The sequence below is a fragment of the Bombus affinis genome, chromosome 16, assembly GCF_024516045.1.
Source record: "Bombus affinis isolate iyBomAffi1 chromosome 16, iyBomAffi1.2, whole genome shotgun sequence".
Classification (NCBI taxonomy): Eukaryota; Metazoa; Arthropoda; class Insecta; order Hymenoptera; family Apidae; genus Bombus; species Bombus affinis.
The window spans coordinates 3,730,603-3,747,958 of record NC_066359.1 but is presented as its reverse complement, the minus strand read 5'-3'; the positions used below and the strand labels follow the sequence as shown (position 1 = coordinate 3,747,958).

The following is a 17,356-nucleotide window of genomic DNA, read 5'->3' as shown; positions in this document are numbered from 1 at the left end:
TCAATTAGGTATTGTCCGTCTTTTTCAATAACCTTTTGCCATCTTTCAGGCAGTGTCATAATTCCATGTTCATAAAACTTCTGACTTTTGTCAGCAAAAAACTGAATTAAATGTGATTTTACATCATCAGTGTCATTAAAAATTTTACCATTTAAGGAGTTTTGCATGGAACGAAATAAATGGTAATCCGAAGGCGTAAGATCAGGGCTATATGGTGGATGTGATAACACATCCCAACCTAGTTCCAATAATTTTTGGTGAGTGACCAAAGACGTGCGGGATTTTGAATTATCATGCTGGAAAACAACACCCTTATGATCTGCCAATTCTGGCCGCTTTTCTTGAAGTGCATCGCTCAGTTTGGCGAGTTGTGGAACGTACGCGTTTGAATTAATCATTCTTGGTAAAAGTTCAAAGTACAGAATTCCTTTATAATCCCACCAAACTGACAGCATAATCTTTTTTTGGTGAATCTCAGCTTTTGGTGTCGTCTGTGCTGTATAAGCTATCCACTTTTCATCGCCAATAATCAGTCGTTTCAGAAATGAATCAATTTCGTTTCGTTTCAGAAGCGAATCGCAGATGCTAATGCGTTGCTTCAAATGAAATTCGTCAAGCTGGTGAGGGACCCATAAATCGATTCTCTTGACATAGCCAAGCTGTTTTATTCTTTTTTGAATGCATGTATGCGATACATTGAGCTTCTCTGCAATCTCACGCGTTGTACTATAACGATCTGAATCGATAATGGCCATGATATGGGTCTCGTCAACTTCAACTGGACGACCAGACCGTTGAGCATTTTTCACTGAAAAATCACCAGAACGAAATTTGGCAAACCAATTTTGACACTGTCTTTCTTTCAAGGCTACATTCCCATATAGGGCACATAACTTCTTGTGTGCTTGCGATGCGTTTTTGCCTTTCCGGAAATAATACAATAAAATATGTCTGAAATGCGTGTCTTGTTCTTCCATCTTTAAATTGGGATAAAAACGAAACTGAACTAATTGATACAATTTTTTTTATTAAATTAAAGGTGGAAATCCAAAGAATAAGAAAACAATATAGGTTAGGTGCATTGAACACGTTGACAAAACAAAAGAATGTGCTAAGACCACCTATTGATAAAATCCGCAATCACTTAGTTGCCATTAATAAATAGTATCTTTACAATTTCTTAAGTTGGCAATATCTACATGTGTCTAATTAAATAAATTCAAAACATATATATTATAACTTATGTATTATTCTAAAAAGCTAAACACTTTTTGTTTATTCTATGACTATAATTCTTTTTGCTTCAAAAATTCAAGTGAAAATAAGCCAAAATGATTTTTAGAATCAAACTAATTTACTATTGGTTCTTCTTGCGCGCGAAATAATCCTGCGCACTGAAATGCGCACTGGAAATGTAACGGTTGACCGTGGTTGAGTCGTTGCTCGTTGCACGATACGTATCATTATTAAAACTTACTGGTAATATATTATTATTGTTTAATTTACTTTTCATTTTAATTTAAAAAGTTTGATATACTCCAATAATGTTCCTCCATATACATATTATATGATATAGTATATATTTCATAATTTTCTCTATGTATTTGAAGAGTATAGATGTAAAGGGAATTATTAATTTATTTATATGTAATTTATAGATTCATTCATTGATTGTGTACAGTTTAACGAAATGAACAAAAATAAAGTCAAATGAAAAGTAACAATTTGATATTATAAACTTTGTACTTCTCATTTACATAGCTGTACTCTTAATGATGGATAATGAACAATGTTATTATAATCAATTATATTCATGAATATATGTACATATATTATAAGTATGTTAATAAAAATATGTATTTCTCAGGTAATTAAAGCCATCATGGACTGGTTCTGCTGTTTCAACAAATAAGGACGAATAGCATTGCATATTATAAAAGTAATTTTATTTTATCTATTTTATTCTATATATTTTTGAATACATAATGAGTATACATGAATTTAAGATTTGAAATATTCTATTTACAAAACACATAAAGTCTTCTATTAATGGAGAAATATGTATATAAATATTTTCGAATACTTCTTCAAAATTCTGTCTATTTGTAAACTAAAACGTTTAAAATTAGGAAAAGAATTCAACAAGTATTGTAGTTATAGTATATTTGGTTCAAAGCCAACTAACGTTAACTAAAATAACATTACAAAAGATATTCAAATGCTCATGGATCAGCAATGTTTACATTGAATATTCAAGATGAACATTTTGTTCAACAAATTTAGTAGATTGAAAAAATAAGATATACGATAATTCACTCAATATTTCTTCATAACATTGATGAAAAAATTATTTAGAAAATCACAATAGTAATTTGAGATAGATATATATTAAAGTTTTTACAAATATATCTAAAATTATTGGTAAATTAAAGAACAGACTTCAGACTTACTTTTTCACAATTTATATTAATTTGTCACAGATACTAAACGTAATAAATTACTTGTTAATTTAATAAAGATATGGTTCATCAACCCATTCATTAATCAAATATTTTGTAGAATTATTTTTTCCTAATTTATGCTAATTTTTTTATAAATATTAAAAACAAAATTAGATTTTCATATTTATAAATTAATAATTCTGAATGTGTTGGAATGATTGAAATTATTAAGTTAATTGTTATCTATATAAAACAGATCAATATTTATATGCAATAAATTTATAAGAAAGGTTTCTTTATTAATTAGAATATATATTTTTTAATTTCTTTTTACATTATGATAAAAGTTACTATTATTAGTCATAAAATTTTGAATTATAAATCAACAGACATTAATAAAATCTAATAAATACATAATTATATATATTACAGAGCTGTCCATGGAATTCTTACAAACTACATTAACACATTTATAATTGATAATTTGTGGGAAAGATCAACTACTGGGAGAGAAAGAAATCAAGTAAGACATTGGGCAGTTGCATATGAAATGGCTAATATTTTACAAAAATAATATTGTTTTATGATGGCCAAGATGTATTCAATCTATTACATCATATTCTAATTAATTCTACTTTTAATAAATCAAAAGTTTTATTAATGATTCATCTGCAATACCTAACTATTTGTTAACTATTGTTATGTTATTAACTGTTTTTTGAACTGTATTTTATATATTTATATATTTTATGTTTTTGTGTAGTTATATATTATATAATTAATATAATATTGTATAATTGTTATATAATTAGGTATTTGTATGCGACCGATTGTTGTCGCGAAGATTCTATAGATTAATATTTAATAAGTAGAAGCTGGCGCCTAAAAGTTTTTATATGAATCTGATATGATCATGAATTCTAATGAACATTGACTACCAAGAGATGAACCATCCATTAAAACCGTGTGGCTTTTCAGCTTGTTATGCAAGTACTTATAATATAATAATACAACAAAACTAGCAAAACATTTAAAAAGAAAAAGGAAAATAAAAGAAAATAAAACAAAAAGGAACTAAAAAAAGAAGAAAGCGGTAAAAAGAAAATAAAACGAAAAAAGACGTAACCGTGGAAAAAAAACACAAGCGAACACTTCGAACGCGTTGGGAAAATTGTTATCTCTAAGTCTTGAATCGTGTTAGCGCGAAAAATCAAACATGTGCAAAACGCTTGCAGATAAAAACATTTGACTTATCCCGCCACCCACGTGTATCTGTTTACAGCTAGTGACTTCACACATTGGACGAATGGATACAAGCTAATATGGCGTCAAATTAACGTGTAAAATACGCTAAAAATTCTTGGTTTTATATACGTATAACTTTTGAACCAATTGATTTTTAAGCTTAAAACTTATATTTTTGGATTCTATTTATCGAATATTATCAGAATATATAAAAAAAGTCAATAATTTTTGGTTTCTCAAAGTAAATTTCAACCGACAACTCAATGTAGTGTCTACAAAAAGTATTTGAACATACCCTTATTTTTCAATAAAATATTTTTTTATCATATTTTACATTTTATTCCGATAGTATCAAATTTTTGTAGATGTAAATATACTATTAAATGATACAAAATTTAATATACCTGAATCTAATTAATATGTAAATGCAAAAATAAATACTTTTAGAGGTGTAGAAATGCTTTTTGTAGCTATTATAATTCAGCTAAGTATGGTGGAGGAATGTAATCCGATATAATATGGATTTTGAACACCATAAAGTTCATATTGATGTAGGGCATAAAAGATCATAGTATATTATTTGATATTTTGAGATTTATTTAATATAGTAAACATGGAACATAAATAAGACATCTAAAAAGCTAAACTTGAAAAATTATATGGAAATTTAAATTTTTATATAATATACAATTGTGGTTTCAGCTGGAGAGAGATAAGGTAGAAAGAATTACTAGAGCTCAAGGTTCGAGCATAGTCAAATGGATGAAATATCCGATGAGGAATCTTTCCGTAATGACAAATCTATGGAACATAGAAAATCTGATGTAAGAATAGGGATTTAAATCTATTTTGTTGTTTGTGAACATCAAAGCACTAATTCCATTGATTATAGCCACATGAAGGAGTTTCTTCAAAAGATGTAACACAAAGCAGTGTCAGTATGAGCGAAGGAGAAGCAGATGGGGATTTAGAAGGTCTTGCAGGAAGGGTGGTTCAATTGGAAGAGTTGTTACAAGGGAAAGAAGCCATAGTCGAAGCTTTAAATGCAGAAATTGATCATTTGAGAGCAGAGACCTCATCTCCAAACTCTTCTCAAAGCCAGAGTAGTAGTATACACACCAGAGATGTCATGTCTTTGTATCATACAAAAGTATGTAAAATCTTTTTTTTTTGTTGACATAGTATATATAGATGGTCATTTGTTATTTTCAATCAAATAGCTACAAGAGTTTGAAAAAGCAGTGAATCAAAGAGATAACCTAATAGAAGATCTAATGTGGTCTCTGCAGCATGCTCTGTCTGTAAGAGATAATCTTGCTAGTCAATTGAACTCCATAAATGCTATGGAGATACCTTGTAAAGATAGTGATAAAAATAAGTGCTTGGAAGAAAAGGTAAGAAAATTATATTTTTTATGACCACAAAATAAAGAGATTTTTATTAGAAAATTTATGGTTTCTAGATTGATACTTTAGAAAAGACTGTAAGCGATCAAAGGTCAATAATACAAAAATTAAATAGCCAGGTGACCCAAAATCAAGAATATGTACAGACACTGGAAATGGAGAAAGAAACTCGAACAGCTGAGATTAACGATTATAAGTTGCAAATTAATAATTTGAATGAACAAATTCGTCTAAATGCTGCTGACAAAAATTTAAACATTGCCGAGACTTTAGAGCAACAGAAACAGTATGAAGTGCGTGTAGATAAGATAAAACAAGATATGCAACATATATTAAAAAAATTTACAACTGAGATGAATATAAATACTGCACGTCATCAACAGGAATTAAAAGAACAAGCTGCAAAGTATGAGAAAGAGGTAGTGAATATTCAAAAAGAATATGAAGAACATCTAAAGCAATTGAAAGAAGAAAATAAGACTATGGCTGATCGCTTGAACAAGGAACTGCCAGATCTGGAGACTCGACATGCCAAAGAACTCTCCATATTTCAAACGCAGTTGGCTCACTATAAGAAAACTGTGGAAACTCTGAAACTCGAAATAATGAATCGTTCTGAATCCCAACAAACTGCTCAAGCTGAATTGAACGAACATAAATCAAAGTTTAATGAGTTTAGAGTGCAGGCAGAAAAAGTTACACGCATTCAAAATCTAGATCATCAAAAGGAAAAAGAGATGCTACACGAACAAATTAAGTTGCATAAACTTCAGTTGGAGGAAGTCACTTCAAAGTACATAGCAGCGACTGCGGTACTGGAATCGAAGGAAAGCATTGAACGTTCCTTGGAACAAGCCTTAACAAATGCTGCTGTGTTGAAAGAAGAGAACGAAAGTCTAAAATTTCAGCTCGATGACCTGTCGTCGAGATACTCGACAGCGCAATCGTTGATAGAAAATAGTCAATCTCATGAAAGAACTTTAAGCAACAAAATCTATGATTTAGAGAAATCATTGTCCAGACTTAGTGGTATAAACGTGAGTACTCTAAGCGAGTTGAATGAAACTACGTATCAAACTTTTGATGAAGTGGCGATTCAATATCAGTTGACAAAACAAAAACTTGAGGAAAAAGCAGAATTCGAGAAACTTTTAATTTGTAAGATTGAGGGTCTTGAAGAGAATGTTCGTAAGTCAAAAGAAGAGTTGGAACAAGCAAATCTTACCAAGAAATCATATGAGAAACAGCTTAAAGATATGAAGAATGTGTGCGACAAATACAAATCTGAGCTGAGTTCCTTGAAAAAGAACAGTTTGGATAGCCAGAGTACCCTGCCATTAGCAGAAGAAAGCAAATCATCTAGTCAGACTATGAAAGATACCATCAGTGATTTGTTGCATAAAACTGAAGAGGATCAACAGGAAATCAAGAAGCTTAAGATGACCCTTGAGCTGAAAGAAACAGAACTTGCAGAATCCATAAAAAAAATATATGATCTAGCAGACACATTGAAGAAATCTGAGGAAGAGCGTGAACAGTTGAAGACTGGACTAGCCACAGCATGGGCACAATGTGCAGAGGTAGAGGAAAAATTGAATCAAACGTTAGCTTTAAGTGATAGTAAATTTGATGTTTCATTGTCATCATCCAGTTATAACAGTGCCTTAATGAAACAATTTAAGCTGGATACGATTGTTAATAATTCTGTAGATACAACACACGATAAAAGCATAGATATAAATAGAACTCTTGATGAAAAAACTGAAGATCCTAATAGTAGTAACAGAACAGCATCGCTACAAGAAAAATTAATGCTTGTACTGGGAGAAAATAAACGGTTGCTGAAAGAAGTAGAACGTTTAATGAGTCAACAGGCAGACTATGAAGAAATAAAAAACAAAATGGATCACTACATTAATCTTTCAGAAAATCTTACTATAGAAAAGGAACATAAGAATGAAGAAAATAAAACTTTGAAGAAGAAATTAGAGAATATGCATTCACTACAAGATTCTGTAAATCAATTAACATTAGAGAAGGAGACTTTACGTAAAGAAATTGAAGCACTGATTCATGTTCATGACGAGCAGATAAACGCTATAAAAACTGAAACTACATCTGAAATTAGAAAAGTACAATCATTAATGTTGAGCACAAAAGGAGGCACAACAGAGTTAAGCGATCTCAAAACTGAACTGGAAATGCGACACGCAAAGGAAATGGAAGAACTGCGTACGTATTTTGAACAAAAATGTTTGCTGATGGAAAAACAATATTCTGAGGAAATATTTAGTCAGCAGTCAAAAAAGATGTCAGACAATGATAGTGAAATTGCTGACATAACTGAAGGCTTATATTTCGGAGGTGCTGGCGATTGTTTGAACGTTTCGAATATCTCTGAGCATAGTTCAAGACTTGGTTCTCCAATAAAGGATGAGCAATCTAAGCATGCCAGCCAAAATTTTAATAGTTATAAGTCTGAACTAGAGTATGAAATAAATATCAAAACTTTGCAACAAGAATTGCAAAACAAAATAATAGAGTTGCAGGAAGCGAAATTGCAATGTGAGAAATCTTTAGAAGAACAGAAAAATATGTATGAAAGACAACTATACAATAATAAAGACAAAGAAAGATGCGAGTTATTGAAAAATATGACGAATCAGGTAAGATAACTTGATCGTTTTATGAACTTATTTGTGTATTTAATGCATTTCGTTTATCTTACTTTTTGTGTTAAATGTTGAATATCTTTTTGTGCAATATAATCGCTTCTTCTTCTTCTTCTTCAAGAATATATGTCACATGCTAATAAAAATTGATTTCTTTCATTCACTTTGCTATGTACATTAGATTGCACTTTTTAAATTTGGTATGTTTTACTTTAATCTTTCAATAATATGTTTTTTATGTTATTCTTTTCTATAATTCTATTTATTTTCGACGAAACGCATGATTCTTTAATTTATTTAAATGAAGCCTGTATTTTTCTAATAATTTTGTTCTTGTCAAAAAACCATTGTTTAGTTCTGAAAGCATTTTTAGAATAGTTTCCAATTAATAAAGGTCACAGATTATAATTGTAAAGCAAAGTCGTTAGCTCGAACTGAGTACAATTATGATGTATTGTTTCTCTCGTAACTAACATGCTATTGTGTGACCACATATGTATGCATGCAGCATTGTCAAACAGAATGGGATGCGGGTGCGTTGGAAAACGGTGAATTAACGCAACTACGAGCGGCCTACAACCATCAATTGGAAGAACAGATCGCACTAGCTAAGTTGGATATTGTCAATGCGCTCCAAGAACAAATTCAGGTAGCTTTAGATTTAGCCACACCAATTTATACGCTAATATCCTGCAAAAAATTGATTCGAACATATCCAAAATAAATTTAGTTTCCTATTGATATATTCACTTTCAATTTATCACTTTCATATCATTGTAATTTAATCAATAGGCACTTTTGACTGTCGAGTCGGATGTAGAAGACAATTGGCCAGCAGAATTGTTGGAATTACGAGACAAACTGACTGGTAATGCAAAGAAGGAGATGCAACTACTTAAAGAAACCCATACTGAGGAAATGCAACGTTTAAAAGAAGAGCATTCTCGAACTGTAGCTAGAATGATCGATCGTCATCAGGAAGAACTTAATAAAATTAAGTCAGAATGTGTTCAGAATTATGGTGAAAAAGGAGATCTTGATAAAGGCGTAATAACAGATAATCAAATTCTTGAAGAAAGGTATTTACAATTCGAGAGAATTAAAAATCGTCATTATTTTTTATTTATAAAAATTTTGTGTTAAACAGGAATACCTTAAGTAAAACGTGTGTAACACTTAAAACATTGATCGAAGAACTGATAAAGTATTTTAGTATTTGTGAAGAAGAAGTTAATAATACTTTTATTACCAAAGTTGTTAAGAGTCAATTATCCGATAGCGTCACTAATGAAAAAACCATGCAAATTGATAAAACTGATGGATTGAAATTCAACGAATCAAGAGAGAACCAGGAGACTAGCTTATTGAACTCTTCCAAAATGAAGATACAAAGGATCCATTTTGCTCCAAAAACTACCGAGATAGTTTCTATAATAAATAGCAATGCCGAAACTTTACCAACTATTTTAGAAGAAGATGAGTGCATAACAGAAAAATTAAAGCAAGAATTGAACAACTGCATACGTCGCTTGAAATCTGAAAGCGCTGAAATTCTTAGCACTTCTTTATCCACAAGAGAACGGAGACATAGCTCGCCTTTGAAAGATACTCTTTGGTTAAATAAAATGAATGAAGAACTGAATTCGAAACTTCATCATACTGAAGCTCTAGTCATCGGCTATCAAGAAGAGATCGGTCATCTGAAAATGACCATTTTAGATCTTCAAAGGAAGCTAATTAATGCAGAGAATAAAAAAGAAACAATCACAGAAGGTTATGGGGAAAATTATGACTTAGGTACTGATATTACTTTGCAAGATTTCTCACAATTGCAAGAAAGAGGTATAAATTCTTTTTAGGTATGAACATTGAACTTTTCAGGTGGATATCTTTTGAAATTATGTTTTATTTTTCAGTGAGACATGTATTATCAAATGGAGGAGGAGATTGCACAGAATTATTACAACTAATAGATGAACAATCTAGACTGACTGAAAAATTGATGGAAGAGGCAAAAAGGGAAAAGGAAGATTTGCAGCAACAGGTAAACTGCAACTTCTTCTTATAAAGGATGCACCGATTGCATGCATTTTCATTATATAGAGTTGGTATGCTACATACAAAACAGTTGTGGTGTATTGCATATTGAAGACGAGTTTTGTATTTGGTAGTCCATTATTTTATCTGTATCTACGAGCTTAGTTGTTCATACATTGCACAAGACATTCTTTTTTTGTTTTTGAACTCATAATGAACAGTCTCATTATCCATGCATCAATATTTAACTTTTAATAGATTCGATTATCATTTGACAAGTATTTGAATCGATAGACGATCTCGTGTTCAGAAATCGACAGAAAAAAATTTACGATAAAAACGTATGAAATAAAAGAGAAAGAAAAGAAAGAAAAAAGATAAACGACCGGTAAAAATGTATAGCTCCGTGATGCAGCTTTTTAGAAAGATTGATTGGCGTTCTGTTATCTTGCCAGCAGGTGCCTTTAGAACCTACTCCTACCCCATACATTCACAGGGTTTGCCGCCGAAAGGTAAATTATAGAATTACTAATACTATTATAAAAAGCTGTTCCGTAAGTTAACTTTAACCGCAAACCGAGCAATATTTAACAATAAATTGACAAGAACGCTATGGACTCTTTCAATTCTGATGAAATGGTTTATCACAAGAATCTACTAAATTTCATGCCATCATTAAAAATAATAATTTCCTAATGATTAATCAAGGCGTGTGTTACATTATAAGTATGTTTATTGCTATTAATCTCTTGTATGCATGTTATTAATATTGTGAATTAACTCTTCCTTATCCTCCCTGGTTGCGTTATTAATTTAATAACAAAGAATACGTTTGAAGAAAGTTGATGAGCATTTTTCATGAATATTTCAGAACACTTTATTTTTGTTGCTATTTATTTTGCATAAAGGCATTTGTTTCTAGTTTTATTTTTGATTGCGATTGATTAAATGTGTGTTGATATAAATAATATTAAAGTTTATAACTCACATAGCTGTTGAAGTGTACATTTTATTGATTATTTTTATTTAAGTTTTTTACTTTCTGCTTTTTAAGTGTTCAATTTTATTGATATTAATTGAAAGAAAATATGTGTAGATTGAGGCAGCAGATAAGCAATTAAAAGCAACTCGCAGATTTCTGGATGAGCAAGCAAGCGAAAGAGAAGCTGAGAGAGATGAAGCAGCGAAACAAGTATATGTTCTGCAGGAACAGCTTAAAGAACGTGAACGAGAAAAGGAGCGAGATCAACGCATAACATCTGAAGTAAGTCCTTAGGCATTATATTGATACTATTTAACAATTCAATAATTTGATATAAACAATTTACAATTCTAATTGAAATGTTCATTCGCACCCAAAACATCTGCTTTTTTTGATACTTTACATGGTGCGGACTAAATAATACATTTTAATCAAGTTCAGAAATTTCTTAAAATGATTATTTCTATTTGTCTTGGATTGGGATTTTTTAATGATCTTTACTGATCTCATATAAATTGATCAAACTAATAGATAACTTTTGGGATATCATAATTGAGTTCATTTTTATGGTCAGCTATATTGTCAGCTATATTATGAAGTAATTAGGCAGCTTATAACACGCATTATCACTAACCTATTAACACGAGTTTTCCTGCACTCTGGTTTTGGTTTCTGTTTGTCGCACAAAGCAGTCTACACTATCACCCGAAGCAACGTCAGACGTCCCTGTGCTTCAAGCATCTGACATCGGTGCAGTTGTGAGTGGTCATTTACTTATAAGAATTAATACATTTAATAATATTTCAGATCCAGGCTCTACTAAGTACAAAGTATACATTTCATTTTAATAAAATTTAAGATGTTATGCATGTAACTTTTATTTTGTCACATTGACAAATATTTTTTGTGTGCTTTACATATTGGTGATGCATTCCAGCAGTTAGTTTATGGTTGTGGTAATGGAATAAACTTAGCAATTACGAAGTTTCATTAAAAGGTCGAATACAATGTAGGTGGAGGTTCTAGAGTCTCAGATGAGAGAGATGTCCTCTCTTATGTCTGACACAGAGGCCAGAAAATCTGAAACCGAGAGTGAACTGAAAGCAGCTATCGACAAGATTTGGGTACTTAGAGAAATCATCACAGACTTGGAACAACAACTACAGATCAAAACCGAGAAGGAAGAATCTCTTCAATTACAAATCAATCAATTAGAAACTGTGATTGCTGCGCAGACTAAGAACCAGCATGAGTTGGTCCAAGAACTGGATGCTGTTAAGATGGGTAGTGAAAGCAAGCAACTAAATGAACATATTATTCACTTACAGGTAAATTTTAGTGAAATAACTTTGTTAGAACATACATTTTTAAAAATACGATTTTGTAGGAGGAATTAAGAAAACACAAGTTAAGTTCTGAACAATTCAATGTGAATTCTGCGGCATTGAAGCAAATGAAAACAGAACTTCGTGATATGCAGAATCAGTTAACTAAAAGAATTAGAGAACTGGAATCTGCGCACATGTGCAGTTCCAATTTGAGTTTGAGTCAACCAAGCGAAGATGTCTCTATCAGAGAGCAATTAGATGCCTCGCGGTGCCCTACTCCCGATGATCCTACTGCACCTCCAATGTTACCTCTCGACCAGTTACTTAAACTTAAGGAGAAAATGTTGAAACACGCCAGAGCTGAGGAAGTAGCACTAAAAAGAATCAAAGATTTAGAATTACAAGTTACTGCTTTCAAAAATCAGAACGAGGAATTACAAGCGGAACAGGAAATTCTTCAGCAAACCACTTCTGAGCAGTTGTTTCAAATAGAAGCAATGCGTGGTAGACTGGAGCAACACAAGCAAAGCGCTCCATTTGCTCAGAGACAGGCTACGTCACGTTTAGAACTACAACTTCATGAAGCTAATGCCAAGTTTCAATCTTTAGAACGAACCATTGCTGACAAAGATTTAGAATTAAAGGACATGAAGAATCAATTGGATAGAATTAATCAATTATTACAAGAGAAGGAAGCAGAGATTACAAATGTGGTGCAAGTAGAAAGTGCTACTATTCAGAAGTTGAAAGAGCACGTAGAAATTATTGAAGAAGAGAAAAAGATTCTCCAGGCGAAAGTTGGTGTTCAAGAGCATGCACAGCTAGAATTACCGAGACTAATAGACAGTATGTTAGCAGACAAGAATGAAGAGATAGATCACCTGAAGGAACAATTATCCAAAAAAGAAAAGCAGCTTGAGATATATTCTTCATTGAATCTGGACGAAACACAATTAAGAGAGTTGGTACGACAGACAGAGGCAAAGAATAGTGCACGTACATTGAGCGATATTTTATCAATTCACTCGGAATGCGAAGAGACTACGGAAGCCATTAGAGGAGCCAATACGACACAAAACTTACCTAACGTATCTGCTTTCAAAGTTCCTACTTCACCTGTTCTAAAAAGTATAGATAATTCAACTGTACCTTTAATGGACAGCACTAAGATAATTCAAGTTCCTCTTCTAGACCTTGGTTCTCAAAGTCTATCAGCAAATTCCAGTCAACAGTCTAGAATCTTAGACTTGTTGCACAGTGGCCTAGAGTCGAAATCTTCCACGTCGGAAAACAATAATTCTAACGACAGAACTGACCATGCTACCCAGTCAACAAAACAGTGTATTCAAACGCAAGAATTACCACAAAGAGAACGTGCTGATGAGAGAAGTGACAACAGTAGTAGTAATAGATCTTATGTTCCTTCAATGAAATACACTCAGACGTCCATCAATGAGACATTGAAAGAAGTGGAGAACTTGGAAATTCAATTACAGGCAGTGAGAGAGGAATTAGATATGAAATCAGCAATTTTGGCTAAAAGAGAAGATGATTTAATAGCTCTGCAGAAACTTTACGACGAGTTGCAAGTGGAATTTAAAAATGTTGTGGAGACACTATCCAGAGATAAGTGTTTCTATCAGAATCAATATGAATTGTCACGAGTATCAGAGAATAAAATAAAAAAAGATCTTCAGGAAATAGAAAATATTTTAAAATTGAGTAATGAAGAAATGCAGGACCACAAAAATAAGATACAAATGAACGAAAAAATTATAATAGAATTGAATTTAGAGAATAATAAGTTAAAAAAGGATATTGAAGAGAAGGAACAAGAATTAGGACAGACACGGGAATATACTATTCTCCTCCAGGAACAGACAAAAGAGTTACAGAAATTCAGAGATGCAATTCTCGAAAAAGATATCACTATCGAAACTATCCAAACCCGCAATATTGAGATCGAAAATGAAAATAAACAGTTGTACGAATTCAAAACAAAGTACCAGTCTACCAAACAAGAATTATTAGAATGTCAGAATGAAATTCAAAGGTTGACAGAAGGTCTAAACAACAGGGATCAGGTCATTAGAAGATTGGAAGAAATGGCCAGACGCACCAGCTTCTCAGGAACATCTTCACCTTCTAACGAAAAGGATCAAGAAATCCATCATCTGCAAGAATACTTAAAAGAAAAAGATAAAGTGATTAGACAAATGAGTGACGATAGCAAAAGTCTGCACAAGGCTTTGGAAGCTATACAGAATAAGATGAAGGAATCTGGAAATGTTGTGGAATTGAGAAAGAAGTTGAAGGATGAAAGAAAGATAAATGCTGAACTGAGGAACATGGTGGATAATCTAAACAAAGATCTGTCTGATCTAAAGTTACCTGCACGTAAGTATTTCTTTATATAAATTAAAAATATAGTTTTATTACAATAATTATTTATTCTATAAATTTGCAGAACGATTGCAAGATGATACCGACATCGAAGACATGGTGCAAAGAGAGCTAAATTTATCAGCACACTTAGATAGAAAGATTATGAGCGCCATAGAAAACGATGACGAGGATAAGAAAAAGACAGAAAGACAAACTCCTTATCAGGACTTCCAAGAAGCAAAATATATAGAACTAAAATTAAAACTGAGTCAAGCTAATAAAATCAATGAAGAATTGAGAAAGCTGAAAGATGATTTGGAGATAGAAACAGAAATGCTCAAGTGCCAGATAACAGAATACGAAGGTCGAATTTTCCAACTAAAGTCAGATTTAACAGAGAAATCAAAGAAAGTAGCGAAACTAGATGAAGAATTATCTTCAGAGAAGAATTTGATGAGAAATTTAAAGATTCAGATTGAAAAGGAGCATAGGGCAATGCAAGTTGGTTGTTCAGAATTAATAGAGACCCTCCAGAGTAAGTTGAAGAATTCTTTGGACAATGAGGTGAAGCTTAAAAATGAATTGTCCTTGTTACGAGATGAGCATAAGAATTTAGAGATTCAACTGAGTTTGATGAAAGACCATGTACAATCCCAGAAAGTCAATGACTTATCAAAATTAACAGATTTAGAAGCTGAGAGGAAGAAATATCTGTCATTAATGGAAAGCTTTGAAAAAGAAGGAAGGGAAAACACAGAGCTGAAAGACACTTTGAGGAAATTACAGATGGAGAAGAATCATTTTGAGAAGCAACTAGAAGTGGAAGTGGAGAAAAATGAGAACTTAACAAGTAATCTGGTTTTGATAAAAGGGACTAATGATCACTTGCAAACTGATCTCAGGCGTACCAAAGAAGAACTAAAAGCGAAACAAGAAGAAGGCGAATGGTTACAGAAGAGGATTAAAACCATGTCTGATGCGGAGACTAAGAGACAAGAACAAAAGATCAGTGAACATAGTGAGCTCAAGGCTTTGAGGAGAGAAATCAATAATGCTAGAGATGTGATAGTTAGTATAAGAATATATTAATTTATAACGACTAGTTTTTGTGATTTTTTTTCACGTGATTAATTTTTCGATAGATGGATTTGGAGGCTGACATGAAACAGTCAAAGAGAGAATTAACGGAATCTCTAGAACGGGAGATGAAGCTAGCTGAGACTTTTAAAGAAAGGGAAAATGATCTACTTAAAAAGTTATCGGCCGTCAAAGATGAGGAGAAGAACTCTAGGGATGTGATTGCTGAGTTACAACAAGAAGTAAAAGCTTGTACAAGGAGAGAATTGGAGCTCACAAAGGAACTGAAGAGCAGATTTACAAACGAGGATATGCCTACAAAATTCATGCAAAAGATAAATGTAATGAACTTAATATTTCCTAACTTCTAGTAATAAACTCCTAATTATCTTATGAATTGTTGTATCTTATAACTGATATTATGGTTTATAGGATCTCAGTGAAGTTAATGAAAAATACATGACAGAAAAGGCTGTACTTCAAGAGAAGTTGATAAAATCAAGGGAAGAAAAGGAACAATTGAACCAACGAATTAAATTACTCGAAGATCAAATCAAACGAAACAAGGGATCTCAAGTTTCAAATGCTAAAATCCCAGAAATAGAAAAGGTAATTTCTATCTTTCTTCCATATATTCATTTTGTGCTCTATGATACGATAATATTCTTTTTTACAGTTGCAACATTTTTATGGAAAATTTCTGCGAGCGGATAGCAGACGCAAGGCTCTAACATATCAGAAACGATACTTGTTAACTGTATTTGGTAGCTATCAATTTTCTGAAGAAAATACTCTATGTTTACTTGCCCAATTGACCAGAGACCAACGATCCTACGCTGTGGTAGGCCGTAACAAGAAATCGCCAAAAGTTCGATTTAGGAGTGCGGCGCTTGTTTTGATCAGTATCCATAGAATGAAGTGGTTAATCGTGAGATGGAATATTGGCAAACGAATTGGTGTGAAAACTCTATTATGGAACGTAGATCAGTCTTTCCTACCGATTCAAAAAGCCGCCATGAACCATTCGCCTCCTGTTCGAGATAAGACTACCTCAAAGTAAGTGAAGAATTATTAGAAAATGAACATTTTAACTATCTGAAATTGGATTTTTAGTGGAGATGGTGGTTTCAACACGTTTGAACAGTATTGCCAACGACTGAAGAATATTCAGCAGAGATTGGGTATAGCAGAGGCTGGGAATCTTCAGATTATTCCAGAATAGTATTACGTTTTGTACCTAAGTTCTATAAGTGTCGTAAACAGTGATTTAACTATCACGTCACTGTTTTTTGAATGCGGTCATTATTGTGTGATCCGCATGGAATTGCTGTTTTCGATTGTTTGGCCAATCGAAAACGTTCGAAACTGGGCATTTTTATCGGAAAACATGTTGTTGCAAAAATTTGAGCTTCTTTCAGCTGTATTTTTTCTACAAATTGTATATAGAATTGTAGCATAGAAAATACGATATGTCGAACACGTGTTAAATTTCCACACCAATTATTAGAGGATGGTATATTATGCGTGCTATAATTTCAATACTATCCATATTCGTAATATTTTTAAGAAATTGAACGAGATGACGTCATACTAGTGCTTATATATTGTGTTTTACCAAAGTTACTGATAGAAATATTGCTCTTAAGCGTATTGTTATTATAAGAATACAAACCTGTGCCTTGTACATTGTAATAAGTGTTCTATTATTTATTTGTTGATGATCTGTACGTTTTTATATTGTGAATAAAAAATAGAATACCTTTTTATCAGATCGTGATTCGTT

General features: G+C 32.2%; 1 protein-coding gene across 13 annotated transcripts; it reads left to right on the top strand.

Annotated features, from left to right (window-relative positions):
* Positions 1-1,345: 1,345 nt before the first annotated feature.
* LOC126925430 (A-kinase anchor protein 9-like) lies at positions 1,346-17,339 on the top strand. 13 transcript variants are annotated; one of them, XM_050740966.1, is made up of 22 exons: positions 1,346-1,479; positions 1,868-1,939; positions 2,874-2,964; positions 3,254-3,781; positions 4,389-4,510; positions 4,579-4,836; positions 4,907-5,080; positions 5,149-7,758; positions 8,273-8,413; positions 8,557-8,843; positions 8,912-9,606; positions 9,681-9,808; positions 10,260-10,313; positions 10,898-11,065; positions 11,473-11,541; positions 11,797-12,111; positions 12,171-14,508; positions 14,579-15,564; positions 15,639-15,914; positions 16,006-16,182; positions 16,250-16,629; positions 16,687-17,339. In XM_050740966.1, exons 5-22 carry the CDS (start codon positions 4,445-4,447, stop codon positions 16,793-16,795), a joined length of 9,231 nt encoding a protein of 3,076 aa, XP_050596923.1. In that variant the 5' UTR covers positions 1,346-1,479; positions 1,868-1,939; positions 2,874-2,964; positions 3,254-3,781; positions 4,389-4,444; the 3' UTR covers positions 16,796-17,339. The 13 variants fall into 13 exon arrangements, with proteins under 13 accessions (XP_050596923.1, XP_050596924.1, XP_050596915.1 ...); XM_050740967.1 differs by having other exon boundaries at positions 10,257-10,313; positions 11,476-11,541; XM_050740958.1 differs by having other exon boundaries at positions 10,257-10,313.
* Positions 17,340-17,356: the final 17 nt, after the last annotated feature.

Coding starts and splice junctions, on each gene's coding strand:
- LOC126925430 (XM_050740959.1), top strand. CDS start 4,445: ATGGATGAAATATCCGATGAGGAATCTTTCCGTAATGACAAATCTATG. Junction 9,809..10,256: donor AGGAAGATTTGCAGCAACAG/GTAAACTGCAAC, acceptor TTATCTTGCCAG/CAGGTGCCTTTAGAACCTAC. Junction 11,542..11,796: donor CATCTGACATCGGTGCAGTT/GTGAGTGGTCAT, acceptor AATACAATGTAG/GTGGAGGTTCTAGAGTCTCA.